At 33.6% G+C, this 27,769-nt stretch overlaps 3 protein-coding genes across 6 annotated transcripts in view; all 3 read right to left on the reverse strand.

The window, feature by feature from the left end:
• Nucleotides 1-27,769, reverse strand: part of LOC141529515 (patj homolog) — a 769,735-nt gene that overhangs the window by 331,176 nt on the left and 410,790 nt on the right. The gene's annotated exons all lie outside the window — the stretch shown is intronic.
• Nucleotides 14,097-16,308, reverse strand: LOC141529520 (uncharacterized). The gene is made up of 2 exons (XM_074246093.1): nt 14,479-16,308; nt 14,097-14,115 (listed from the first exon to the last, which is right to left on the reverse strand). Exon 1 carries the CDS (start codon nt 16,227-16,229, stop codon nt 14,523-14,525), a length of 1,707 nt encoding a protein of 568 aa, XP_074102194.1. The 5' UTR covers nt 16,230-16,308; the 3' UTR covers nt 14,097-14,115; nt 14,479-14,522.
• Nucleotides 23,234-24,878, reverse strand: LOC141529543 (uncharacterized). Of its 2 annotated transcripts, XM_074246145.1 has the most exons (3): nt 24,206-24,878; nt 23,857-24,100; nt 23,234-23,668 (listed from the first exon to the last, which is right to left on the reverse strand). In XM_074246145.1, exons 1-3 carry the CDS (start codon nt 24,233-24,235, stop codon nt 23,610-23,612), a joined length of 333 nt encoding a protein of 110 aa, XP_074102246.1. In that variant the 5' UTR covers nt 24,236-24,878; the 3' UTR covers nt 23,234-23,609. The 2 variants fall into 2 exon arrangements, with proteins under 2 accessions (XP_074102246.1, XP_074102245.1); XM_074246144.1 differs by having other exon boundaries at nt 23,857-24,878.

Below are 27,769 nucleotides of genomic sequence, written 5' to 3' on the forward strand. Positions count from 1 at the left end.
TTAATTGTTACACTATTAAAAAAAATCAGGAAAACGGTTGACCCTGAAGGCCCGTATGAAAATAGTATATCCTAACAATCGGGATCGAAAAGAACTTTCTAGTCGACTTTATTCGATTTAATCAAACTTGTGAAAGACCAATTAGTCTATTCGTTTCAATTCGATTCAATCCGTCTTATTGGTAAAGACTGAAAAGCAATATTTTTTTACCAATTTTAAACCATTCTTCTATATCGGCTGCGAACTTCATGATTTCTATCTTTTTCTGTGTACCTCATAAATTGAAATTATGAATATAACTTGAATTAAATATAATGAAAATGATCTAAAGAACCTGAAACGATAAGAATACCGAATCGGCCCCAAAAAGAAATCGGTCTCATAACTTGAAGAAATCTTCATACCCATGAAATACTTCGATGCAACAAGTTTCAGATTATTATCTCCTAGCACGTCTGAATAAGTCGAAAAATACTAAAAATTGGTGGAAATTGTTATTCTCAGTATCTTCTTAATCGAGTAATCTAGTAATCGGATATGTTTAGGGGCATGATGGTAGCGATTTGGAAAAAACATAAGAGCTATATTTGTCCGTAAGAACCTAATAAAACAAGCTTTTATTCTTAATTTTAATTTTTAAGCATTTTACGACAGTCGTAAAAATATGAAATTATTTTTCTTGAATTTCCTATTTAATTTCCGAAGATATTATGAGCTTGAGAAATTTTTCTTAAGGGAACCACATGTCGAAAAAAAATAAAAATCGATTTTTTGCGCAAAAATTGATTTTTTTTTATGACTAACTTCTAAAATGATAAAATACAAAGCTTTTATAAATATTGTACTGGTAAAAACAACAAAATAAATTCAGAACGCTCATATGATAGTAATTGTTCTTTATTCAATAACGTCAATATTAATATCTAATTATAAACTATGAAAAAATATATTAATTACATTAATCTGTTAACAATAAAAATCTCATGAACTCATGACTAGTCCTCGTCGCTATTTTCATCAATCACAGTAGTGACATTGTCTTTATTGATTAAAGTATTGAGTATTGCTGCTGGTCTCGGGATTTAAGCCAAATATTGGCCGTGCACCCGATAAAAAATTGTTGCAGCTATGTGTGAACAACGACCAATCATCCTCAGTCCATTAGCACATTCGCAGCTATATCTTGATACTCCACTTCATCCAATTGTATTTGGTTTATAACCAATAGAACATATGTAAACCTTTCTACCAATAGATTGTACTTGAGCTTTTAATATATTGATTTTATCTCTGACAAACTGAATAGTTAAATTATCTGATTCATCCATCATCTCAATTAGATATGATATTGCTTGTTGATATTGATAAGAACCAGGAAACAAAAGTTTCAAATCTTTTTCAGTCATTTCTGGAAAATCTACCAAATCACTAGATAGAATCATCTTAAATGGAAGTTTTTTCCTCTGCCAACCATTTTCCTCTATTTCTTCAGTTAGTGTATTATGATTAAAATCTCGAGATTTCATCATTTCAACAATTTCATCTGAATACTCTACATCAGAAATTAGACGTTTGTTGTACTGATTGTGAAGAAATGATGCAATTTTATAGAAACAATTAACTAAAAAAAAGGGAGTTTAGTTTTTTGTTTATATCTCAAAAACTATTTGAGATATCCAAAATTCGAAAAAAGTTCCAAAAAGAGGTGAAATTTACTAAAAAAAAGTTCCTTATCCTGGTATTTTAAGATAAATATTTATAACTTTTACAGAGGGCTGAAAATAACCGCGAAAATGGGCGGTCGGGTATCTGGAAGCCACGCCCCCTTGGTACCTTCTAACGAAAAATATAATTTAAACATATAAAATATTAAAATTTTAAATTGAAAAAATTCAAGCACTTACAGAATAGAAAAATAAATAATAATCTGTCAGCAAAAATTTTTTATTGCGATTTTTCATTAATTACAACTCACGTTCTACGATTTTTAATGACTCCACTCGGCAAAACATCAATAAGTAGAGATCGTCGTGTTTAACTAAATCGCGCTGTCCACTGGATTCTCACGCTCTACGATATTTGATCACTCTACTCGGCAAAACATCAACAAGTAGAGATCGTTACACACTCTGCGATTCTTCTACTCGGCAAAACATCAACAAGTAGAAGATCGTTACACACACATACCACTTAAATAACTAACATTCCTCTACTCGGCAAACCATCAACAAGCAGAGGATAGATACACTCTCTATCACACACAACCCACACGTCTTCACACACACTGATTTTACCTTACTTTATTTTTGTGACTATTAAGAAGAATTGACAAAATTTTAGTCCCAAAATTACTACTGTTTTCTTGCAAATTAATATAGTATAGAAGGCGCGCAGTAGCCTATCGGATCCGGCCCTTGCTTTCCAAAATGCATTGGAACGGGTTCGAGTCCGGCGTACACCAATGAATATTTTCAATATTTTAGTGTATTATTCTGCTGAGCCTAAAAAAGTTAAAAACGAGTTCCACTCTCAAAAGTTCGAAAAAAGTTAAAACGAGTTCCAATCTCAAAAGTTCCCCCCTAGTAAGTCGCTTATGACCTTAGTAGTTTATGCGACTTTGAATAAACAAAAAAAAAAAATAAATATGGTATTAACGTGACAAGAATTTTGTGATTTTAATTAAAAGATCACAAATATTTCGTTTTATGGTTTATTTTATTGATTACTGACGATCCCTTTACATTCACTTAATCAGTACATAAGTCGGTAAAGGTCAGGTAGAAGATGCTCGGCGAGCTTGGTCAAGGGCTTGTCAGTAAGAAAGGCGCTCGGCGAGCGTGGTCAAAGGTTTTTTGATAACTGTCTTAGGGGGCGTCCATAAATTACGTGGAGTGTTTTTTAAGAATTTCTGCCCCTCCCTTCCCCCCCCGGTAAGATATCGTGATATTTTATTCAACCCCCTCCCCCATCCCTCAATCTCATGTGAGATTTTTCAAAATGTGAGTTTCTTACGTAAACGCGTTGGATTGTTATTGTAAAAAGAAAAAAACAAATGTATGTATGTATGTATGTATGTATGTATGTATGTATGTATGTATGTATGTATGTATGTATGTATGTATGTATGTATGTATGTATGTATGTATGTATGTATGCATGTATCTATGTATGTATGTATGTATGTATGTATGTATTGTGACGTTCTTTTCACGACCGGGGTCTATTTAAAATGCACGTCACTAGCTCCAACAAATTTTTGTAGTTTTAAGCTGATATTTCAAGGCCAAATACCATAGAAAATATAATTTTAAAGATTAAAGAAAATTGTTTTGTGAATTAAGTGAGTGTTGATGCCGAGTAACGAAGTTTATAGTTTTAGAGTGAATTTAGAGAATTAATGTTACAGTTGAGATTTCAGGATTTTAAGAGTAGTTTTTAGAGTCAAGTTGTGAAAAATATCAAGGTTGTCATTTAAGGGTTTTATTGAGTTATTTTGAGTTTTGAGTTTTGGGTTTCGAATTTTGAGTTTTGAGTTTTGTTTCGGATTTTGAGTTTTGAGTTTCGAGTTCTGAATCTTTAGTTTTGGGTTTTGAGGTTGCAGAGGACGTGGTGGGTAAGTCAGCGTTGCCGTGGAGCGGGACTATAAGCCACCCGGTTTCGTTTGACGTTAGACACCAGTCTAACCCATTGAGACGTCCAGGTGGAATGCTTAAGTCTGGTTGAGATGCCAGCGCTCCGACATAGAGGGACATGACGAAAGCATACGGGATCAGTTTAAGTTTTCGGTTACGTTTTGGCTAGTTTTGATAATTTCCAGCGAATAAAAATTATCCACTTTTGTTTATGTTACGTTTACGTTTTAAGTTTTGAGTTTCGATCCCAGCCGTAGTCAGTTCCTGGAGAGCATCCACCAAAGGAATATCCGTACTCAGAACCTCAATGGTTTGATTAAAAATTTGAAATATTTGAGAATTAATTGTTTATAGAGATTTTAGTTGTGAGAGAATCACGAAAAACAGTCGAGTTTTGGACTTCGTAGAGTACAGTCGCGTTTAAGAGTTGCCGCTGGTCACTTAAGGTGATCGGACGTGCGTAGAGTTTTCAGTTCCAGGTTAAGGTTTCAATCTTTTGCATTTTATTTTTGGCTCCAGATAAAATTACAGACTTATAAAGTTATTAAAAATATAATAAAAAGTTACTCAGCATCGACATTGTTTTTATAAGGTATGAGATCGCTTTATTTATTGTAATTTGAGCGTTAATAATCGAGTTCTTGGTTATGAGACATTAGATAGCCGATTTTACAGGATACTTTTATGTTGGAAATAATCTAGAGTACGTTGACAGATTTATTTGAGAATATTATTCAAGTTGTTTAGATTCATTTTATTTATTTGAGATTGTTATTTTAAGATTTATTTATTTTATTTGTTTAATTTTATAAGAGTAAGAGTCTGTAACATGACTATAGCGTTTCCGATTGTTAGTTATGTCGTTTCGATAATGTTGTCGTAGCTATGTTCAAGTTTGTTATTTAAGATAAAGTTTTGGTTAAATAAATAAGGATCTTGTTGAACATAAATTTTGGCGTTGCGAATAAAGTCATTGCAATCATGGATCCACTCTCTACTCGAATCACACCCTCTCTCCACAAATCAGCACACTGAGCAACCCCGAGGTATTCCGTTGTCTTTCCGATTGTTGGTTATTTGGTCTATATTTTGTTAAGTTTTGTGTTTCCGGTTACGTTTACGTTTATTGGCTAGTTTGATAATTTCTAGCGATCAAAAATTATCTAATTTTGTTTATATTTAATTTTCAGTTTGGTTTACGTTTATTGGCTAGTTTGATAATTTCTAGCGATCAAAAATTATCTAATCTCGTTTAGTTTGGCTAGTTTGATAATTCCTAGCGAATAAAAATTATCTGATATCGTTTTCACTGGTTTGGTAATTCCAGTGATTAAAAATTACCTGGTGCCCTAATTTTATTGAGACCAGAAACCAAAAATCGGAAACATACCGAAGTATAATTGAGAATTTTAGGAAGCAGTAAGTTCCCATAAAACCTCAAGGAAAACCCGATTATAAATTGGCGACTCCCGCCAAGGTCTGGAAACGGGGAACACTGTAGCGATCGAAAACCTGGATCGACTTTAAAAATTTTGCGTTATAAATTGACGCCCAACGTACGGACCTGCGACCTTAAAAATCCTTATGTTATAGTATGTATGTATGTATGTATGTATGTATGTATGTATGTATGTATTATAACGGGTTTTTTGACCTCGTGCGTTAGCGAGGCCGAAGTCCGATATAAATAAATTTGGCCAACCTGCTTTATTATTGTTGGGCACCAGGAGCTAGGCTCCACTCACGTCGAGTCCGGATTACTCTGACCGAGACTCTTCGTCGGGGTGGCGGGTAAAAGGTGCGACCTAACTTAAAGAGGAACTAGGAACGATCGTTCGGGTACTAATAATTCGCCGAAATCTTATTAGTAATTCTAATTTATTGAAAAAATAAAATAAATGGTCGCCGGAATACAAAATCACAATAATCAATGGATCAAATTTCGCACGCCGCAATTAATTCAATCATTAATAATTAACTTCATTGAAGAACAAGCCGCAAGAATTTAATTAACAAAAATAAAATGTCCAAAGAACCTCAATATCAAAATCACAATTCATCCATTAACAATAAATTCCCAAAAACAAACCAAAATCGTATGCCGCGATTAATTTAATAGATCGTAATTAAATTTTTGCAAGAACTCAAATCAACGTCGCATTTAATTTCAATCATAATTAAATAAATCCAAAAAAAATAAACGTCGCAAATTTTAACTCACAATAATTAGTTGAGTTACACAATTAATTGTTGCACAATGGTTTACTTACTAGTAATTATTTAAATTGACTGTAAGTCTCGTCGAAAATATTTTAATTGTTTATTATTAATAAAGTCAACAAATTAATCGTTGCTAAATTGTGCAATTAGTAATTTGTAATTAACCAACAGTTTATTTTATCGCAAGAACAAAAGAAACCTAGTTGACAATAATTAATTAGATTAGGCAAATTAATCGTCGTACATTCATTAGTTAATAATCAGGATTAAATTAAATAAAAATTCTTCATTAATAATAATTCATTAAATCCAACATATTATTCGTCCCAAAATTGTTTAATTACGTCTACTTAATTAAATTGGATAAATTAATCGTCGTAAAAATGTTAATCCATATTAATTAATTAAATTAAACCAATAAAGTATCCTTGATACCTCAGACACCGTCGCAATAAATGTAGTTATCCAAAATACGTATGAAATATTCCCAACAAATTTAGCGTCGAATTTTTTTTCTAATTAATTAAATTGATTTTGTCAACACAAAATTCTTAACCGGCGCATTACCCGCACGACCGAAGCTCAATAATCGGGATTATGACAGTCACATATATGAATGTGAATAATCACTACAACAATTAGTATTGGTACCAGAAATATCTCGTGGGATAATCTCCAGAATAAATGCACCAAAACAAAATTAAAATAAAAAAATTAACAACAAAAAAAAATTAAGTCACTCGTACTCCACGTCCGAGTAGTTGAATCCCACGAGATTTTTCAGAGACGAGACCACTTATCCTGGTAGAAGGCGTCGTTCTCCAAAAAAAAGTTACAGCAATGAAAAATACTGCAGATAGTTATCGTCCTGGCTGGGTCGCACGACTCCGTCGTCCTCGGCTTCCAAGTCGAATTGACCTCCGAGTCACAACACGGTGTGATGTACAAGAAAAAAGAAATTTCCAACAATGGAAATTGCGTCGGTCACAATAGTTGACACATCAACTCTCACGTCGTAGGTTATTGCTCAAAATTATCGATAATCCGTCGCAAGGATACTTAATTATTCACGTCGTCGTAATAATTACTTTAAATCAATAATTAACAAAAAAAATCAAGTGCACAGCAACTGACAAAACCATCCAAGAAAAATCGCAGGGGAAAAGCAACCTCAAAAAACCAGCGTCCGTTTATTGTCGCGGGAACACGTGGAAGAAGGAAACATGGCTTGGTTATTGCCCGCCTGGCTGCACTCCCCTCTCTCTGGGCCCTTGATTCTCTTGACGCTTCAGAGATGGCTCTGCCTGTCCAATTTTCCAATATCGACTTATTTGATATATTGGCTGGAGCATTGGCCCGCTCAACAGCCAGCTCGACAACTCCGCGCCTGCGCCACTCGTTCAGACCCGTAGACTGACCAGTCCGTCGTTTGATCCTCGGGTCAGCTTTCCGTCGTCGGTGATTCTCTTGGGGTTATCCCACGTCGATGATGCTCGTCGATGATCCTCTTCTCGGTTAAAATGGCCGTCGTTTATCGTACCGAACAATACTTCTTATCTTAAAACTAACTTATTATCTAACTTAAATGATTAACCGCAATTTAAATTTATTTCGCGCGCAGTTGAGCTTCGATCGGTTTTACCCGCGCGAGGGCGACTCGGTCGCGGCGAATCCAACCAATGACCTTCCTCACAACTGGAAAATTTTTTTTTATTTAAAATAAAATTAAAGTTAAATAAGGAAACAACTTATTAACAGGTGACGCTAAAAGCGGCCTGTTACAGTATGTATGTATGTATGTATGTATGAATGTATGTATGTGGCCGCCACGTCGTCTGGAAAGCCTGTTAGTTTTACTTGCTTTGGCAACGGAATTTCTAGGAGCTCGTCATAGTCCCCGTTTCTTAGATTGGGTTCCATCTTTGAGCCTTGCGTAACGCCTGCTATTATGGTGTATTCTTGTAGGCCTTCTGTAGTTTCCGCTTTGAGCTTCCTTTCATTAACTTCACGGTCGACTAATGTCAAATTCTCTGGCTCCGCATCGAATTTGTGCTCTAGTGCGTCTAAAATATCTCCCTAATTTGTGCTATTAAAGGCTTTTTTTAAGGTCTAGTGTGAGGAAAAGACATGCTTTACGAGCTTTGAGGCTATCAGAACATGCTTGATTTGGTGTCTTTATGACTTTCTCGATCGCTCCGACTGTAGAACAGTCTTTCCCGAAGCCATGTTGGTTGGTGGCAAAGCCACCGGCACGTTCGATGTCGTTACGGAGTCTTTCTTGTATAAGCTTCTCAAGCAGCTTTCCAGCAATGTCCAGCATGCAGAGTGGTGTTACGACGAAGGTGTTACGCGGATTCCCTTACCTCTGTCTAAGAGAACCAATCTCTGCCGTTTTCAGACCGTGGAAAACGTGCCAGTTGCCCATTATGCATTGTAAGTTTGCAGGAGTATATCTGGGAATTTCAGAGCTTCAGTCCTGATCACCGACGTCGGGATATCCTCAGGGCCAGGTGCCTTTCCTGTCGTAAGAGATTTAGTCGCTTCTTGTTATTCCTCGATTGTAAAGAGTGTTGCTTCGCCTGTTTTGAACGTGGTGTTTCGTCTCCCGCGGCGGGTGTTTGGGGAAAAGTTCCGCTATAATGTTGTTCATTAAGGCAGGTGACTTCGGCGCTTCTGGTGATGCCTTTCCAAGTCGTTTGGCGACAATTTGGTATGCTTTACCCCAGATATCCTTGTCAAGATCGTTACAGATCTCTTTCCACATCTTTGCTTTACTTGCTTCAATGGCTCGGTTCAGAGTCTTTTTGGCATGCTTGTACTTGTTTAAATATAAGACCTGGCTTCGGGGACGTTTTGCGGCTCTCGTTGCACAGCAACGTAGCTGATGACATCTTCGGCGAAGTAATGCTATGTCGGTTGTCCACCAGTATACCAGCCTGTGAAAACTCTTATTCTTCAGTCGCGGCATAGAGGCGTCACATGCAGCAGCAATGTCCTTCATCACTTTGACCACTGCCTTTTCCGTCTCATTACAGGCATTCGGAGTTGGGTTGTTCTGTAGGGTAGACTCATTGTGGACCTGGAGCAAGTGCTATTCCAACTCTGAATGTCACATACTGGTGATCACTGCCACTATATTCTTCGAATACTGTCCAGTCTTGAATCATGTTGGCTATCCTTGGGGTTGCCAGTGAAATATCTAGGATGGAATCTTTGTACCCCGGTCTTCTAAAGGTTGTAGTGATTCCAGTGTTTAGCACTATGAGGTCAAGTCTTGCTGCGAAGTCTGCTATTTCGTTTCTTCTGGTGTCAGAGAAGTCAGCACCCCATTCAGCCGATTTGGCGTTAAAATCGCCAACTAAGATGACATCGTGTGTGTGTGTGTGTGTGTGTGTAAACTTCTTATAACTTTTGAAGGGTATGACCGACTTTATCGCGGCTGAAGCCATTTGAAAAAGCTTGGCCTAATTTACATTTTAAATACTATTCGGACTAATTCGAACAGATGGATTTCGAGAAATCTAAAAAAAATCTGTGAAAAAATTTTCTTTTAAGAGTGGTTTGTAACGGAGTACACGGGGTCTTCTTTATCCGAAGAAGGTCTCCGATCCGTGCCCGTTAGTTATCGACCGATTCCCCAGGGCGCTGTGCTCTGATTGCTCGCGCCAGTGATTGTAAGCTAGTAAGTAAGTCCCCGAGGTGGAAGCGCTGGCGTCGAGAGAGAGAGAGTGGGGAAGACAGAATGAAGAAAGAAACGAACCAACAAATTTTGGTAAAATTATTGTGACTGACGGGTCGAACCAAACGCATCGTGAAAAGTTCTAACCAGGTAATTATTTTTCATTCGCTCGCTCTAAGTAGAACGAACCGATAAAACTTGACCAATTTAATCCTTGCTAGGCCTACATGTCAGCTCGCTTAAGTTTGGTTTCATTTGTAATATATTTTAATGCCAACTTGCTGTTCCAGGAAAATTATTATCTGAGGAGAACGAGACGCGACGTGGTGATCTAGGACTTTGCCGCCAAGTTAACACCTCACCGAGAAGAAATTCCATACGGAGATCAAGTTCCAGGAGTCGCAACATCGAGGAATTGCGAATAAAATTTATAAAGAAACTCCAGGTACAATTATCATGTCTAAATAATTTTTAGGTGAATCGGCATCAGCCAGGCCTTATGTCGGCTGAAAGTCATCGCCATTTCGCGTTCGGTCACAATCATTAATTTTAACAAAATTCAAGTACTCGTTGATTTAACCAAAATTTAAGTAATTCATTTTAACAAAATTTACACATTTTAGTAATTATCCGAAAAATTTAAGTAATTGAAATTTAACCAAAAATTAAGAATTAATTAACAAATTGTTCAAAAACAACTTTTGTAAAATAATGAGAATAAAGTCCAAATACAAGTCAAAATGCAATTAAGATTGAATTTAAGAACTAAGAACAAGTCGGAAATTGAAATACTAAAAATTTAATTAATAATACCAGAAATTATTTCAGGTTATTAATTAAACACGTAAGTAGAGTCTCGATTAATCTTACTAGGAATTATTTCAGTTTGTTAATTCATGATTTCGGTGTCAAGTAAAAATTTGATCTCTGGTAATTGAATTTAAGTAAAATCAGTTAATTTTGTGTTAATTAAAATCATTGAAATGGTTTAGTAAAATATTTCAGCAAAAATCATCAGAAGTAAAAATTAGTTAAAATTAACATTAATAATTTAGAATAAATTTTGATTGTGTGAAATAAATCGAAACGAAAATTAGAATCAGAAAATAATTGTTAAAATCATTTATTCCTAAAAGTAGAAAATAAAATGCTTGTACATTTCGTCCGCAAAAAAATCGACGAAAGTTTGGGAGAGGGTCAGCCATCTTGACTCGCGCTGAAACCCTTATTAAAGGATACACAAGGTCGTGACTAAAATCTCAGTGCGTTGTAAAATAAAATATAATCCTCAAGAATAAAATAAAGTAAATTCTAAGTTTTAAGCAACACAAAGAAAGTAAAATAGAATAATTTAGACGAAATAAAATAAACTCAGTTATTCAGAGACAAATTAAATAATTTGGTCAAAAGAATGAAATAAATTCAATTGAGATATTCTTAATCAATAAAGATAAGTTCATAAATCATTAAATAAATCAATGAAATAAATTAATTCGTTAACTCTGACTAAATAATTGGGACAAAATTTAAACAATTTATGTAAAATAAATTTACAAATTTCGGCAAAATTAAATTTGGATAGAAGAATTAATAAAATGGAACAAAATCAATTTTAATTAAAACACGAAAGTAAAATCATGTTATAAAATTTGGCGAAATTAAAATCGACAAAAAAATAAATTTGTAAAATGCTCAGGCGTAACGAACACATTGTCGGCAGATCATTAAGACCTCTGTCGTCAGATTTTAATCTATTAATACAAGATATGAAGACCTCTTGGTATGAAATATTTACTGTTGTATTATTAAGACCACGGCAGTAAATTAGTCAAGAATTTTAAATAGGAAATTAATTTAATTAAGAACTTAGAATTAGGAATGAATGAGAAATTGAATTAAGGGAAAATAAGTTAATTGAATTTCAATTTGGATTTAGTAAATTAGTTGATCAGATTAAAAATAAAATTTATCAATAAAATTTGAGAAAAATTCTAATTTGTAAAATTATAGGAATATTTCGTGTGTTTGGATTATAAATAACATTGTGTGTGCGTGTGAGATAAACAATTATAGTGTTGTCTAGGGATTCATGATATCCTCCTCTGTTTTCTAGGTACACTTAGAAACCGCAGTATGGTTGCTTCATAAGAGGGTATCGTCGGGACTAGGCACTATAATAAGAAACCGTGTATAGACGCCCAGGAGGGGTACACGGAAATAAGTTAGAAACTGCGGTTTGGTCGCTCCATATGAGGGTATCGTCGGAAATAAGAAACTATGATATAAACCGCGGTATGGTCGCTCCATATGAGGGTACTGTCGGGATTAGTAACTATGATAGGAAACCATCGAATAAACGGGAATAGGACTTAGAATTAAGTGTTAATCAATTGTAAGGGGATTATTATTGTGACGATGTTGGTTAAATAAAATTTCTTGAAAAATGAATTTCTTTGATAATTTTTGTTTCCTTCCTAGCAATCTCTCCCGACCCTGAAGAACTTACTCCATGCTCTGGTCCAGTTTCTAGATACTGTGTTTAAAATCCAGTGGCGTCCTAAATAAATAAAGGGGTGACCAAAGAGAACGAGGAGAACACTTACATTCAGTTTCCCTCCGTTTTAGGTTTTAACACGCTTTTTATTAGCTTCACTCGTATGTATGTTTGCATGTTTGTATGTTTGTATGTTTGTAACCGACTCCTTTGGGCGCGTTATTGAACCACTTTAAAGGGCCAGATTTCGTTCAAACTTTGTAGATTTATCGAGGACCGATGACAATAAACTAATTTGATAAAATTATTCCATTTTTCAATTTGCAAAATATAATTTTTGTTAATTTATATAATATTTATCTATAGACGATAAGGCAAGAATTTTAATTAAAATTTTTCTCTATAGTCGATAAATCAGGAATTTTAATTTCCAGCTATTATTCTAGTCGATTTATCCAATGTTAACAAATTTTCGAGCCTCAAAGCGAATTTTTAATTCAACAAAACAAATATCAGTTTTAAAAAACCAAAAAATCACGCTTTTATACATAAACCAAAAAAAGCGTGGGGTGCTTTTTAAGATATTATCAAAATGATAATCATTCTACTCAAATCTGTCAATAAAATATTCATAACTATTGACACCATGTACCCAACGCTTTTTTTAAAACGAAATAAGTTTTTTTTTATTTACACTATTATTAATTTATATTTATTGAAATTTTTAGCGCTATTCTTAATTTAAATTTATTTTCAATTTTTTAGTTTGATTTTTTATAAAAAGCGTGTTTTTTAATTTTTTAAAACTATTTATTTTGGAATAACTTTTAAACGACTTTATCGATCAACTCCAACTTATTAACTCTTAACCTTGAAAAACCACGTCGATTGCCGCTAATTTGGTCAAAATCGGTTGATTCGTTCGAGAGAGATTGGGAAGGATAGAAAACAAAAAAAGTGTGTTTTTGGAATTACTCCGAAATTTTTTATCTAAAAAATGTTTGTTTCCGATTTTTTAAAAGAACATAAAAAAACTCTATTGAATGCTACCAATCGCGTGAAAATCTGTTGATTCATTCGAAAGTTATGACAGTTTGGAATTTCTAAAAATAGTGTTTTATTAAACTTTAATCAGACTTTCGATCTCGAAGAGCTCGAAATCACATATAAATTATATTTTTGAGATCGAAGAACTCAAAAATGTCATAAGTGAAATTTGAAGCGTTTAGATATGGAATTAGCGGGAAGTTGCAGGGATGGCCTTTAGGGTCAACCGTTTTCCAGATATTTTCGTTATGTGGTACTTTTAACAAAAATTTCCCAAGCTCCTAATTTCATTGAAAATAAAATATGAAACTCAAAAAAAAAGTAGTCTCATAGCTTTAGAATTATCGAAAGACGCTCAAGAATCAAAATTAAGAATAAAACCTCATTTTTTTTTAGGTTCTTACGAATAAATATGGCTCTTATTTTTTTTTCAAAACGCTACTATCATGCTTCAAAACATATCCAGTTACTAGATCATTCAATTAAAAAGACGCAGAGAATAACAATTTTTACTAATTTCCAGTATTTCTCAGGTACGAATATTTCCTGAAGTTATGAGCCCGATTCCTTACCCGATAGCTAAAGGATTCGCCAGTCATCCGGTACGAATCTGAAATGAACTTTATTAGCATTTTCTTATTGTTTTCCAAGGAAATTTAAATGTTAAGATCTGAAGCTAAGACCCATACTCAAAGCTTGGAGACTCAAATCTCTGCTGTACAAACTCGTAATCTTACGGTAATCAAGGGAAGTCGCGATGAACTCAAGAATATGGAATTAGCCTGGGATCTTAAGGGGGTATTCTAGTCTAGAACAGTGAATTTTAGGTCATTTTTAAAGTGCCGTAAAAAAAAAACAATTAATATTTTTACCATCCATTTTTTATCACTTGTTTATTATTGTTTATTATTAATGTTTTTAAAATACAAAAAAAAATTAAAAAAAAAAAAAGTGAAAAATTCAAAAAAATGGCGGCTGATGAAGTGGGGGGTCTCAAAAAATTGGCACCTGAATCTTCCCACGAGTTCAACCCTCCTAGTCATCTGAAATGAAAAAAAAAAGATTATTAATCTACAGTGATGTCGCTATAGCCCGAACTAGCGATTAGTAAAAAAAAATTTTTTTGACAAAATGGCGACTGTTTGAAAAAAAAGGTTTTTTTACTATTTTTTTGAGTTTCTCGAATTTTTTAAAAATAGTAAAAATTGGAATTTGGGGATTATCCTAGTTCGGGCTATAGATAGGTCTATAAAGAAGACTCTCTGAAAATTTCAAGTGAATCGGTTCAGTAGAATTCGAGAAATCGTGGGAAGATGATTGAAAAAGTATGTTCTGAGAAAAACGCGTTTAAAGTTTCGCGTGAAGTTTTTCGCTGTCGAAGTCATAAAACGATATGTTATACTTACTTTTTTTTAATCTGCCATTCCTGCTTCATACATTGGACCTTCTTCTACTTCAAAAAACTATTTTCTGCGTTTCTCTCTTCCAATCGAGCAGTTCTAGCCTCCTTTGAAGCGTTGGATGTACGTATCTCAGATCGTTCAATCCTTGCGTTGTCCCGCCTCACAGCAAATGAATGAGTTTCTGGCCCAATTTGCATCCCCATAAGGGTCATCATTTTTAAAATCGGAAAGAAACCGTCATTGAAAATGCAAACAGCGATAAATGTTGCTATTTCAATCACCTGAGATCCGGAATGAATATGTTTCGGCGCGAAAGTCCAAATCAACGAGTTTAGAGACTCATTATTGTTCTGAGTTTCTGAACCTAAACATCGAGTTAATAATTCATTTGACGATAAACTGTCATAAATTGGTCTAATAACTTTTAAGACTTCATCACACAGAGGAACATTATCATGCTCAAACTCCTCTTCGGTACCCTCAGATGCAGCTTTTCGCCACGCACACCAACTCTCCGCACCAGGTGGGCAATACGTATGCTGTGGATCTTCGTCTGTGGAGCTATTATGATAATAAGTAGCCAAAACTGCATTTTTCATGTCTTCAACAGAGTCTGGGTGCCGACGAATTGCTAAGCCATAATACAAAGACAATTTATTTATAATTTTATCTGTCAATTTGCCTTCTCCTTTACCACCAATGCCTTTACTGGCTTTTTTCGCTTTCCGTAGCCTTGCACCCATTCTTTTTTGCACATGTCCTACGCATTCCTTTTTTTCTACTACGGGGTCACCATCATAAGGATCCATATTGAGTATGCCTTTGAAAGTCTTAGTATCACCATCTCCAATATATTTCACGTATTTAACGCCGTGTTTTTCAACTGATCGACAAAACATCTCCACAACTGCATCTACTTCCATTTTGCCTGCACTTCCTTTGTGATTAATGGTACAAACTTCTTCATGATCTTCATACCAATCATTATACGCTAGAATATCTGATTTTTTTTTATTCTTCCAAAGATTACAGCCTTGACAAAAACTGGATTTGACAACCGTATCAACCACTTTCTTGCAATTTTTTGCTACAAGTGTGGTAACTCCAAATAAAGAATTAAAACCTCTTTTTTTCCAAGTCCCATCACCAGAAACTGTAAACTCCGTTGGGTTGGCATTTGGATCACAAGCTGAAATTAAATCTTTTTCTTCTTTCACAGCTTTGGAAATAACGAGATTATAAACAGCAGATGCGGCTATATGTATATTTTTCATAGAAGCGTAGTAAGTCCCGATTGATAACCCTTGACAAATATCCATCAAACTACAGAAGATATTAATTCCTTCTCTGCCAACTCCTAAAAACCGCATAGCAAATATCACTTTTCGGTTCACTTCAAAGGATTTTTCAATCAATGGGCATGATGATATATATTGTATGCTCTCACAACTACATTGTAATGTAATTTTAAAACCTACTCCACGTTGAGCCGTTCTAGAAAATTTAATCTCTTTCTTGCAATTTGTACACAGAACTAAAGAAGAAATTGCCGAAAAAACAGTGAAAAACTCCAAAATACAGTACCCGGAATTATTTTCAATTATAAACTCCTCATCCTTTGATTTACTTAGCTTTGCTGCTGATGAACTAGTAAAAATGGTACTTTCTTCGACAGTGTGCCGATAGCCGTGAAACCGTCGTTTTTTTGGGCGATCAGCACGCGTAATCCTTTCCGATGTAGATTTTTTATCCATTTTATTTATTACAATTTTAATTAACACTCACAAAATATTTATGCTTTGCTACACTTCACATACGTCCACGTGTTTTTGAGGTTAAGATTTAACTGCCAGCAACTGGATGTTAGTGAACACTGTATAACATAAAGGACACACACACACACACACACATATATATATATATATATATATATATATATATATATATAAAGGAACAAAAGGTTTACTGAGAAAGGGGATTCAGGTAGACGGAGAATCCCTAATGCCTTTTGTCCGATTATACCGTGCCTAACCAGTTTGGAGACCGGGTCAGTAAAATGCCTATATCTCCGAAAATAATTCGAATTTTCAAAAATCCTTTCGTACACATATTCTTAGATAGTTAAACTTTGAAAATATGAAAAAAAATCGATTTTTTTGAAATTCTAGACTAGAATACCCCCTTAAATGGAAAGAGATAAAAGCAAAGAAGATGGAATTCGAAGGCGAAATTCTTACAATTGAAACTCGCTTGGAAACACATAATTCCTCCAGCGCAGAGAACGCTGTAACATTAGCCAGCTATAATCAGAATTCTTTAGAAGCGAAAATTAAAAAACTAGATCAACTTATTGAAGCTCAAGAAAACGAAACTGAACACCTTAACATCATCATCAAGAATTTGGGATCAAACCACTCCTGGGATTAAAGTAATCTCCGTACAAATGCATAAAACTTTCTCCGCTCCAAGTATGACACTGAGTCTGACATCTCCAGTATTCAGACTGTTGCTAAATACGGCAAAATTGTTCGAGTTAAGCTTAATCGCTGGAAACCAAACAAAAAATCTTATCCTTAAAAGCCAAGGTTCTAAAAGACAGAAAAATATCTATCTCACATGAACTCACTCACCACAAACTAACCTGTACAGCCGACCTGAGAAAAGGTGCAGAGGACAAAGAGAGACTTGGTATAAAAACTCTGCTGAAAGGCAATGAACTTGAGGTCAACGATGATTGGTTTATCTGGGACTCCCGAGGTAACGCTTTAAAACAAGTAAAGTTGGTGAATGGATTAACCAGATGATCATTCGACCTCAAGATGTAAGCACGCATAGAAAAGATGATAATAATAATTTAAATCCGCCTTTATTTTTTTGAACTCAGCCTCCAAAAAACTAAGTATTTTTACATGGAACTCTAGCGATTGCAGCAGCTTATTTAACCATATTTCTTTTCCAGAAGCTGACATATACTGTATCTGTGAAACTTGGGTGACATATGACATCAATCTTCCTCTCGGTTGGCGTAACTATCAAGCTTACTGCGCTTATACTATTAAAGAAAGAAGCACCGGAAGAGCTAGTAGTGGTCTGGCTATTATTGCCAGAAGGGACTTTCAGATAAACACTATCAAGATATCGAACAGCTGGATCTTCTGCTATGCAAAATCGCCATATCTGGAAGGCATCATAGCTTGTATTTATCTTAGACCAACAAGAGACATTGTTGTCTCCTTTTAACTGCTTCAATCTGTACTTGATGAGATAAGTGACACATACGGTAACCTTGTAATCATCTTACTTGGAGATTCCGATGTTCGTTTAGGTGACCTTGGTAAAATACCAGATGAAGTACTTGCTGATACAACGCTTTACCATGAAAGAAAGATACTAGATACTCTAATCACCTCAAAAGGCCGTAAATTAGCCCAATTGATGCAAGGTAATAGTTACGTTCTTCTAAACGGCAGAACCTACAGTCACTATCCTGCACAGTATACTTGTACACATATTTGGCGTAGCATCGTCAATTTATGCTGGATAAACTCGTCCTCTGTGGCTGATATTTCAGATTTTATTAGTCATTCAAGAAGAAAATCCTTCAGAGTATTTTCCGCTCCAGGTTAGTCTCTTCTGCTTACAATCTAATGCTCCTTAAACATTCTCTCACCACTCACCGGTACACCCCTTCCGCTGGAATCCGTCTCGAAAAGAGAAGTATAAAGATGCGCTAAAAAATTCAGAAAAAACAGTTGCCCATTTCCGAGAGGAAAGCTCAGACCAACTCAGCTCAAATCTCTCGACCGCCATTACAGACGCCGCAGAATCTTCAAGAATGACTTTTAAGCCTCACCGAGCCTAAAAAATGTCTAAAGGTTGGTTTGATACAGACTGCAGGATAAATCAGCTCAAAGTCAAACATCTTCTCAGAATGTGTAAAGCAGCGGCCTTTAGTAAAGCCAAGATGGTAAAATGCAGAGAAGCTCAGTATGAGTACAGAAAAATGATCAAGAGCAAGAAGACACAGATGCAAGGAAAAATCCCAAGGAGAACTAAGCCAAAATCAGGGACTCTTCGGAATTCTGAAACACCATTAACTACCATCCTGCTCATGCACATAAGAACCCAATTCCACTGAATTCCTGGGAACATGTTTACAGTTCAATCCTCTCTCCTGATATTCCTGACCAGACAATGTTTTATGGGGTTGGACATTCAACGTTGGACTCAGATTTTACTATGGAAAAACTCAACAAGGCCATTGCACATGCCAAAAATAATAAAGCACCGGGACCAGACAACATCGAAAATGAACTGAAAAACATACCGTTAAACCCGAAGCTCGACATTTTGTACCTTCTTAATAAAATCTTAAAAGAAGAGGCCCCTCCGAACAGATGGTTATCCACCTTAATCACCCTGATACACAAGAAAGAAGACAAGATGGATCACCTAAATTATAGAGGCATTGCACTCATCAGCTTGGTAAACTCCCAGCTAACAAAATAGATTGAGGATAATGAAATTATCCTAGAATCACAAGTTAGTTTCGGAGCTGGGTGTGGATGCCCTGATATATTTTGTCTTGTTTGTGCTGATATATTTTATCTGAAAAGACAGGTTCGTATTTTAATGAGCTTTTGATAATTGTTATTATTACTATTATGTTCCTATCTTCAATAAATTGTTAATTATTAATTATTGTTTACAGTCTCATCATTTCTCGAACCATGGATTTTGAAGCAATCGACAAGGTCAATCGCTTTATGAATTTTTTGCCTATTAAGAAGCTTGCTGACGTGAATGTTAATTATGAATACCGAATTTCTGAATCGACGATTATCAATACAAAATTTGGACATCGTATTGTTGCAACTATTGATGATCTTTATGTTGTATTTTGTCTTCTAGAACAGCAAACTGATTAAAAGATCCTGAAGATATAAAAAAATTCAACTCAGCGGTACCGAAAAAAAAACTGTTTTTATTGTATCTCGGTGGTCAATTTTATAAAATTTGTTTTTTTGCGTAAAAATTAAAATTACATTCATCTTATAAAATAAAAGCTGTATTCGAAATAATGAAGCTTTTTTGAATCGCAGTTATTCCGTTTAGAATCCTTTAAATAGCATGCAAATATTGTGATTTTAGTTGACTGCGCATGGGCATGATTGCAAAGTAATCATTAATATTATTATATTTCTTGTTAGCAATGATGATTTATTGTTATAATTCCTATTATTATCAATATTACTTATATTATACCTATAACTTGAGACAATGCAGATTGTCCACTTTTCCAGCTGTGTGACATACCCGTGGATATTGTACTTTTAAGGGGAAGGGAAAAGTGGGGAAAAACCGAATACTCCGCGAACTGGAGAATCGATTGACACTTTGCTCAAAACCCTCACAGAGAATAGCTCGCTTATTTTGTACATAGCATATAGTAACCTGCAGGAATACACTACCGACAACCATTGGCACTTGCTGTCCATTTTAGACTTTAATAATAATTATATTACTATTATTGTTATTATCTGATCCTTGCGATAAAATACTAGGTATATACTAACGACAACTATTGGCATTTACTGCCCACCATTCCTGTATCATTAATTATTTATAATTACATGATGTATTGTCACGGGGCTCCTTCATTACCCGTTGAAGGTCCTCACCCTAGCCGCGGTTAGTTATCGACGGATCACAGAACGCTGTGGTCTAGGATGCTCGCGCAGTAACAATAAAAATTAACATAAGTTCCGGTGCCTAGAAAATAAGCGTTCCGCGGGTGGGGATAATTCCACATCAGGGGCAAGTGAAGTTGACGCACCGAAAAGCGACATTGTGAAGCCGGAGCCCGAGAGACCAGCACGAGATTTTGGAATACAAGGTAATTATTTATATTCCTCTGAGTTTCCTGTGGAACCTTCAGAGCGATTATTTTAACATATAAAATTGATATTTATTGCTAGGCATTTAGCCAGCCTAAATATCCTATAATAACTATTTTAACTATCCTGAAATTCCAGATAATTTACTGCTGATCAAATCCCGAGCTGCGACGTAATTGAACCCGAGTACCGAGAAAGCTGTGAAATTTGGCTGACAAAGTTGCCTCGATAGAAGGCCACGGGAACGACAAAGAGAGCCGAATTTGGAGAAGAAATCGTCGCAAATTCTCAGGTACAGAAAATTTATCCTCGGTAAATTATTGCGTTGCTCCCGGAAACTCTAGGCACAGGCCAGGTTCCGTCTTCCAGTCACCCTACTTGATTAATTAATTAATTCTCCGAATTTAAATAAAATATCTTAATTTTAAGTCGAAATTAAGATAGTTAAAATAAAATTTGAACAAATAGAAAATTTAACAAGTTGAAAAATTTCAAAATTAAAAATAAAAGAGGTTGAATTTAGAATTAATATTACTATAAAATTGGTCAAATAAATTTAAGTTAAAATTTATAAATCAGAAATTTTGATATCGACAAATTTGAGTTAAACTGCGTCATTCATTTGAGCGAAATTCTGTCGATTAAATTTATTATAAATTAGAAATTAAAATAAAACTAAAGGGAATTAAAATTAGAAATTTATCCAAATTAGATTGAAATTGACTAATAAAATCAACAATTAAAAGTAAATTAAAATTCAAAATGAAAAGTAATAATTGAAATTTACTTTTGGGAAAATATCAAAAATTTTTAAATAAAATTACAATGGATACAAATTCCTTAAATTAGAATATTAAAATTGTTAAGCAGTAAATTACTTTATAAAACAAAAATTATAAGAGTAAAATTATCAATAGAAAAATTTGTTCAATAAACTTCGATAAATAAATTTGTCAAATTCCAGTATGATAATTTCAAAAATAATTGACATAAAAATTTAGCCTTGGGAAATTTTAACCAAGTTGACGACTAAGTCTCAAATTCTTACTGGAATTCAAAATAGACAAGCCGATTATTCAGGCAGTTTGAATTCGAGTAAATTTTAATTAATCTAGAATTTTGGTTGAATAAACGCTGTTGTGATATTAATAACTAAGCGACCAGAATTAAATAAAATTATTTATCGAAGTCAAGTTAGGGACCGGGAAAATTGAGTCCCAGGAAGTCACGTTGTAAAAGTAGTCTAGATTTTAAAATGATTGTAAATTAGAGTCAAGTGTGTATTTGGATAAATTGTTTTTATTGAGAATTGTGTATGTGAAGGTGCTGTTGAACAATAAAAAATTTAATTAACAATATATCGATATTTAATAACATCAAAAAATAACAAATTTAAGCGCTCACTCACACACTCTATAATCACTTGAAACTATAGCCTAACTAACGGCTAACCAGAACTATTTAAATACTCTGCACAAAGACTGCAGTGTGACAGAGATCGCCCAGGAAAAAATGAATTTGCCTAATCATACTTATTTATATATGATTATTAGGGTGATTAAAAAAAAAAGAATATTTTTTTTTTCGTTTGGTACTCTGAAAAATAGGTTCCTAGACACCTCTAAGAAAGCCTCTCCAAGCATGAGTTCTTAATTGTAACGGGAAGGTCCTCCTTCTTACAGTTTTCTATTTTTTCTTATTATCAGATAGAAAAATTTATATCTCGCTTCCAACTACTTGAAAAAATATCTTGTTCCTTAGATTTTGTAGGAAATTGAATGCTCTACAAAAAAGGTCTCTTACGATTTTTTCGTAAACCCAACCGTTTAAAAGATATTAACGGTTAAAGTTTGATTATTTTTGGGAAAATTTTTTATTTCTTATGAATTTTATAACTCAATGAAAAAAAATCATTATGAATGATGAAACTCATAAGTTTGTAGGAAATTTACTGCTCTATAAAAATGGTCTCTTATGATTTTTCGATCAAGTTGAGCGTTTACGAGATATTCATCGTCAAACATCAATGCATATCAATTTTTCTAGTTTTTGATCAATAATTCGAAAAATTTCAATTTATTCTGCGAGTTTCAAGGAAATTTAGACAAATTTGAGTTTCTATGAATAGAAATATGTTATGAACTATTTTTTTAATTAGTTTTTTTAGTCTTGGACATGTTTGATTACATTAAAACAAAAAATTAGTGCATTTTTTTAAATATATAATTCAATTTCGTGTGTTTCACATGTGTTTCACTTTTTTATCGAAGAATTTATTTATTTAATTTTCAACTGCCATATAATTTTCAATATTTTCAACATAACGGTACACTTTTACTGTAAATAATTTCCTCTATTGCAGTTTGGGTAGTTTTTTCGATGTTCTTTGATAATTTGCAATAAGTATTGGAATTGCTCTTCATTTTTGTCAAGCATTGATTATACTCACTAACTAATGCAACAGCTCGTTCTGCTGAATCATTAACAACTTTCAATTGGTTAAAGTATTCTTTATTTTCAATGTAACTGTCATTAGTAGGCCACGATTCAATATCTTTATCAAGGAAGTCATATAGTAAATCAAAGATTTTAAAGAGATTTAAAGACTTTTTAGAAACAAAGTCACTCAGACTTTTTGCGTTAATGAATTCAAATCGTTTTTATCAATTATAAATTTTTTAGCTTTAGAATCTGTACCGTTACGAGTATTAACAGCTCCAACAATATTTTTTTACTTCCAATGAAACGGTATCGTCAAATAATGATAAAATGGCAAGTTCATCACTTAAATACCATAAATGCAAAATCATTTTTTCACAAGTTGCTGAAGAAATCAATGAATTGATATTTTTGTACTCGAATAAATTTTTCAAAAACTGCAAGTCATGATTAGCAGCAGTTGTTGCAGAAGTTGATGAAAACCAAGCTTTTAAATACAGTGTAACTATAAATATACAAATTTGCCGAAGACCGTCCAATTCTTTATTAGAAAGTTTAAATTCATTTCTGAATAGAAACTTTTTTAAACTGTAAATTGCCTTCGCCATCCACCTAGCATGATGAATTGCACCAGGACGTTTGAAAAAAATTTCTTCTTGAGGCATTTCTCCAAGGAAAATCAACGACAATTCCAACAATTCTTCCGAACATTGGTACGTTTGGCCCAGATGACACAGGCCAATATACTTCAAATGCACTTCTCAATATGATCTCAAAAATGTGGTGACGACATGGTAACTAGATTAACTCTCTTCCCAAAGTCTTTTCAATTGCCTTACATGTACCGTTATGAATTCCTGTATAAAGAAAATAGATAACTATCGTTAAATTTAATATTTTCAACAAATTGTAGATTATATTTAAAATCCAAATGAGTAAATAATTCTCAATAATTTCAAAAGTGAAATTCAGTAAGCAATAAAAATTAAACTAGAACGTTAATAATTAAATATTTTTTTAGATTAAATTATCATTGATAAGTTACCTGTATTAACTGCCGTCGTGTCAAAACACATCGCCTTAACATAATTAGTAATACCCCATTCACTCAATGTCGATAAAATGGCTGATGTTTGATTGTCTGCCGTCCCAGAATTCATTTTTGGAACCCCAAGTAATTGTTCGGTACCAAATGCAGTTAAAATAACTGGTAGCCGTTCCACAGATTTTGATCCAACAAGGTCATTCAGCATTTTTCCGTCCCAATGCACAACGTATTTATCGTGTGTCTTAAAGTTGTCATTAAGTCCTTTAGCAATGTCTTCTCTTTGAAGCATACGAGCTCGTTGAATTGAACTATAACTGAGCGTTGTATCTTCAATTTTAATACCTACTGCTAGTAAAACCGGAGCAATAATAAACATCGCATTTCTACTGCTGACATTAGCTCGGTCGAGTCCAAAAATGACTTCAGGAGTTAAGACATCAAGTTTTGCTCGTTTTGTCGGAATTGGAGGTTCATACTCTGAATCAGATCCAAAATTTGCAACTCCACTTAATATATACGTAGAGAACGACTCTGATTTTTCACTTGGAACAATCGCATGACTGGTAGACGGTTGATCTAAGTCTGGAATAAGATCTGTTTTATAAATTAAACGAAGAAAATGTATAGAATTTATTCATTTTGATGACAAATAATTAAGAAAGGACTCCAAAAATTGTCTAGTCAAATGTCATCTAGTCATCTATGAAAAGTTACACTACTACCTGACTTTATAATAATTAAATATCTCAGATACTTACTACTCTCATCTATTCCCATCATAGTTGTGGTTAAGTTTGATACAGGTACATTATTAGAAAGAATCTCTTTATGGGTACCGAATTTTTGATCCAAATACAACTTTCTAATATTATCATCAAGCACTTTTAAGGATTTTTCGCTCACAATGTCGAATAATTGTTCAAGATCAGTCTGAAATTTCATTTCCTTTTGGTTTTGCGCTGAATTCTTTTTATCGAAATTTTTTTGTAATTTTAACCATTGACTGTGTTAGCGAAGAAATTTTTGACTGCATTAGGAGCTCCACTAGTTGGAATCTGATTTTTCTCCACAGTTCAATAACTTGGTCAACTGAATTTTTAGCACTTTGTTTGATTGAATACTTTAAAATTTTAAGTTGGTAGAAAAACACACGCATAACCTCTTTCACTTTTGGTAACTTACGTTCCGAAATTCTTTGTAGAGGTATTCCGATAAAACGTATTTCTTTATTCATTGTAGGTTAATTGATGATAAATAAATTTATGTGATGATTATAAGACTTATTTAAAATGAATTATTTTATTACGTATTCAAGATGATCAGTTTTAGGAACACTGAAAATACGGTATTAAATGGGTAGATACTGAAGATAGTTGAGAGTAAAAAACATAGATGGCGTTAGTTTCAGAAGACAAACAGAAGAAGAAATGGAATTCAAAACAAAAATCCCCTCAAACGAAAATTTTATGTATATTTTGTGAAAAACAATTTAAAAATACGCACTGAACAAATTTCATAATAATAAATGACAACGCGATTAAGATTTTAAATTATTAAAGATAAAATTAAAAAAATATTATTAGAATAAAAACTTTCAAATGAATTTTTGAACAGAAAACATCTATAGGAGTTGCTTTTATAATAAAAACTCAAATTTGTCTAAATTTCCTTGAAACTCGCAGAATAAATTGAAATTTTTCGAATTATTGATCAAAAACTAGAAAAATTGATATGCATTGATGTTTGACGATGAATATCTCGTTAACGCTCAACTTGATCGAAAAATCATAAGAGACCATTTTTATAGAGCAGTAAATTTCCTACAAAACTATGAGTTTCATCATTCATAATGATTTTTTTCATTGAGTTATAAAATTCATAAGAAATAAAAAATTTTCCCAAAAATAATCAAACTTTAACCGTTAATATCTTTTAAACGGTTGGGTTTACGAAAAAATCGTAAGAGACCTTTTTTGTAGAGCATTCAATTTCCTACAAAATCTAAGGAACAAGATATTTTTTCAAGTAGTTGGAAGCGAGATATAAATTTTTCTATCTGATAATAAGAAAAAATAGAAAACTGTAAGAAGGAGGACCTTCCCGTTACAATTAAGAACTCATGCTTGGAGAGGCTTTCTTAGAGGTGTCTAGGAACCTATTTTTCAGAGTACCAAACGAAAAAAAAATATTCTTTTTTTTTGAATCACCCTAATGATTATACATTGAGTATATAGGATTAAATATTATTATATATATATATTTTTATATAAAATATATATAATCATATATAGACTAATATATTATACGTATATTTTCTATAAGTCTATACATGATTAGATCTGATTAGACCTGAGTTATCTAGGGCTATATATGATTATATATAAATCTACATATGATTATATCTGTTTAGAGTAACAAACATCATGAGCAGGGCCTGGAAGTTGGGGCCAACAATTAAACTTAAAAATAAAGCAAATCTAAAGTAATAATCACAAGCGAAATGACGATCGCGAGCAAGTTCAAAAGCTTGAACTAATACTCTATTTTAAGCATAAAATATGTCAAAATAAAAGTAAGGTTGGCAGCAAAATACGTGGGCTTCAAAAACATAGCCTGACATCAAGGACAAAACTATTATCAAAAACTTTAATTAAAAAATTTTTATTTTGCTGGATGATGAAATTTTAAGTTTTTTGAACTTATTGTTTTAGTCTCAATTTATTCTGATAATTATAGGTAGAAATACTCTCTAAAAAATAGTACAAAATTAATTTTTTGCCCTCGCTGCGCTAAACAAAGTTGCCGCTTTCTGCCTTCGTCGGACAAAAAAATAGTATACTGCCCTTAAGAAGTAAAAAAGAAAACTTTAGATCACATGTTTATTGACCTCGGCTTCGCCTCGGCCAACAATTACATGTGATCTGAGACTTTTCTTATTTTCCTTCCCAAGGGGTGTAATATATTATTTCCCCACGCAAGCCCAAAAAAATTTACTGAATGATCTCGGTCAAGAACTTCAATTTTCCGGAAAAATAAGGCTTGGTGGTAATCGACGTGGTTTTCTAATGTTAAGAGCTTATTAGTTTTTGGAATTGATCGGTCAAGCCGCTTAAAAGTTATGAAAAAAAAACCACATTTGAAAAAATTTTTTTTGTAGTTTTTTTGAGATTTCCGAAAATCTACAAATCCGAATCGGTCCAAACCATATTCAAAAACTAAGATTAGTCAAGCCCGTTCGATTAGCGTCAACCGCGATAGAATCGGTCAAGCCGTTCAAAAGTTATGATAGGTTTACATCCACACACACACACACACACACACACACACACACACACACACACACACACACACACACACACACACACACACACACACACACACACACACACACACACACACACACACACACACACACACACACACACACACACAGACACAGACACAGACACAGACACAGACACACACACACACACACACACACACACACACACACACACACACACACACACACACACACACACACACACACACACACACACACACACACACACATATATATATATATATATATATATATATATATATATATATATATATATATATATATATATATATATATATATATATATATATATATATATATATATATATATATATATATATATATATATATATATATATACACATACACACACATATATATATACACATACACACACAGCATCGCAGGAGTCGTCGGGGAAGCTTCCTGAGACCTTAAAACGTCGAGATCTGATGAAAACTCGATTTTGGTAAGACGGGGTGAAAACAATAACTTCCCGATTTTTGAAAATCTTTGATTTTCTTAGCGGGAAGTTAAAAAGTATAAAATGATATTGGTCAAAAAAATTAAAATTTACAGGAAACATAA

Source organism: Cotesia typhae, unplaced genomic scaffold, assembly GCF_013202065.1.
Source record: "Cotesia typhae breed Kobodo isofemale line unplaced genomic scaffold, CoteBio_Ctyphae contig_48, whole genome shotgun sequence".
NCBI lineage: Eukaryota > Metazoa > Arthropoda > Insecta > Hymenoptera > Braconidae > Cotesia > Cotesia typhae.

Bases quoted from the DNA above. Each gene is read 5' to 3' on its own strand.
- LOC141529520 (XM_074246093.1), bottom strand. From the start codon at position 16,229: ATGGATAAAAAATCTACATCGGAAAGGATTACGCGTGCTGATCGCCCA.
- LOC141529543 (XM_074246144.1), bottom strand. From the start codon at position 24,235: ATGTTTATTATTGCTCCGGTTTTACTAGCAGTAGGTATTAAAATTGAA. The intron at 23,669-23,856 runs GTAACTTATCAA...TTCTTTATACAG, and splicing joins CACGACGGCAGTTAATACAG to GAATTCATAACGGTACATGT.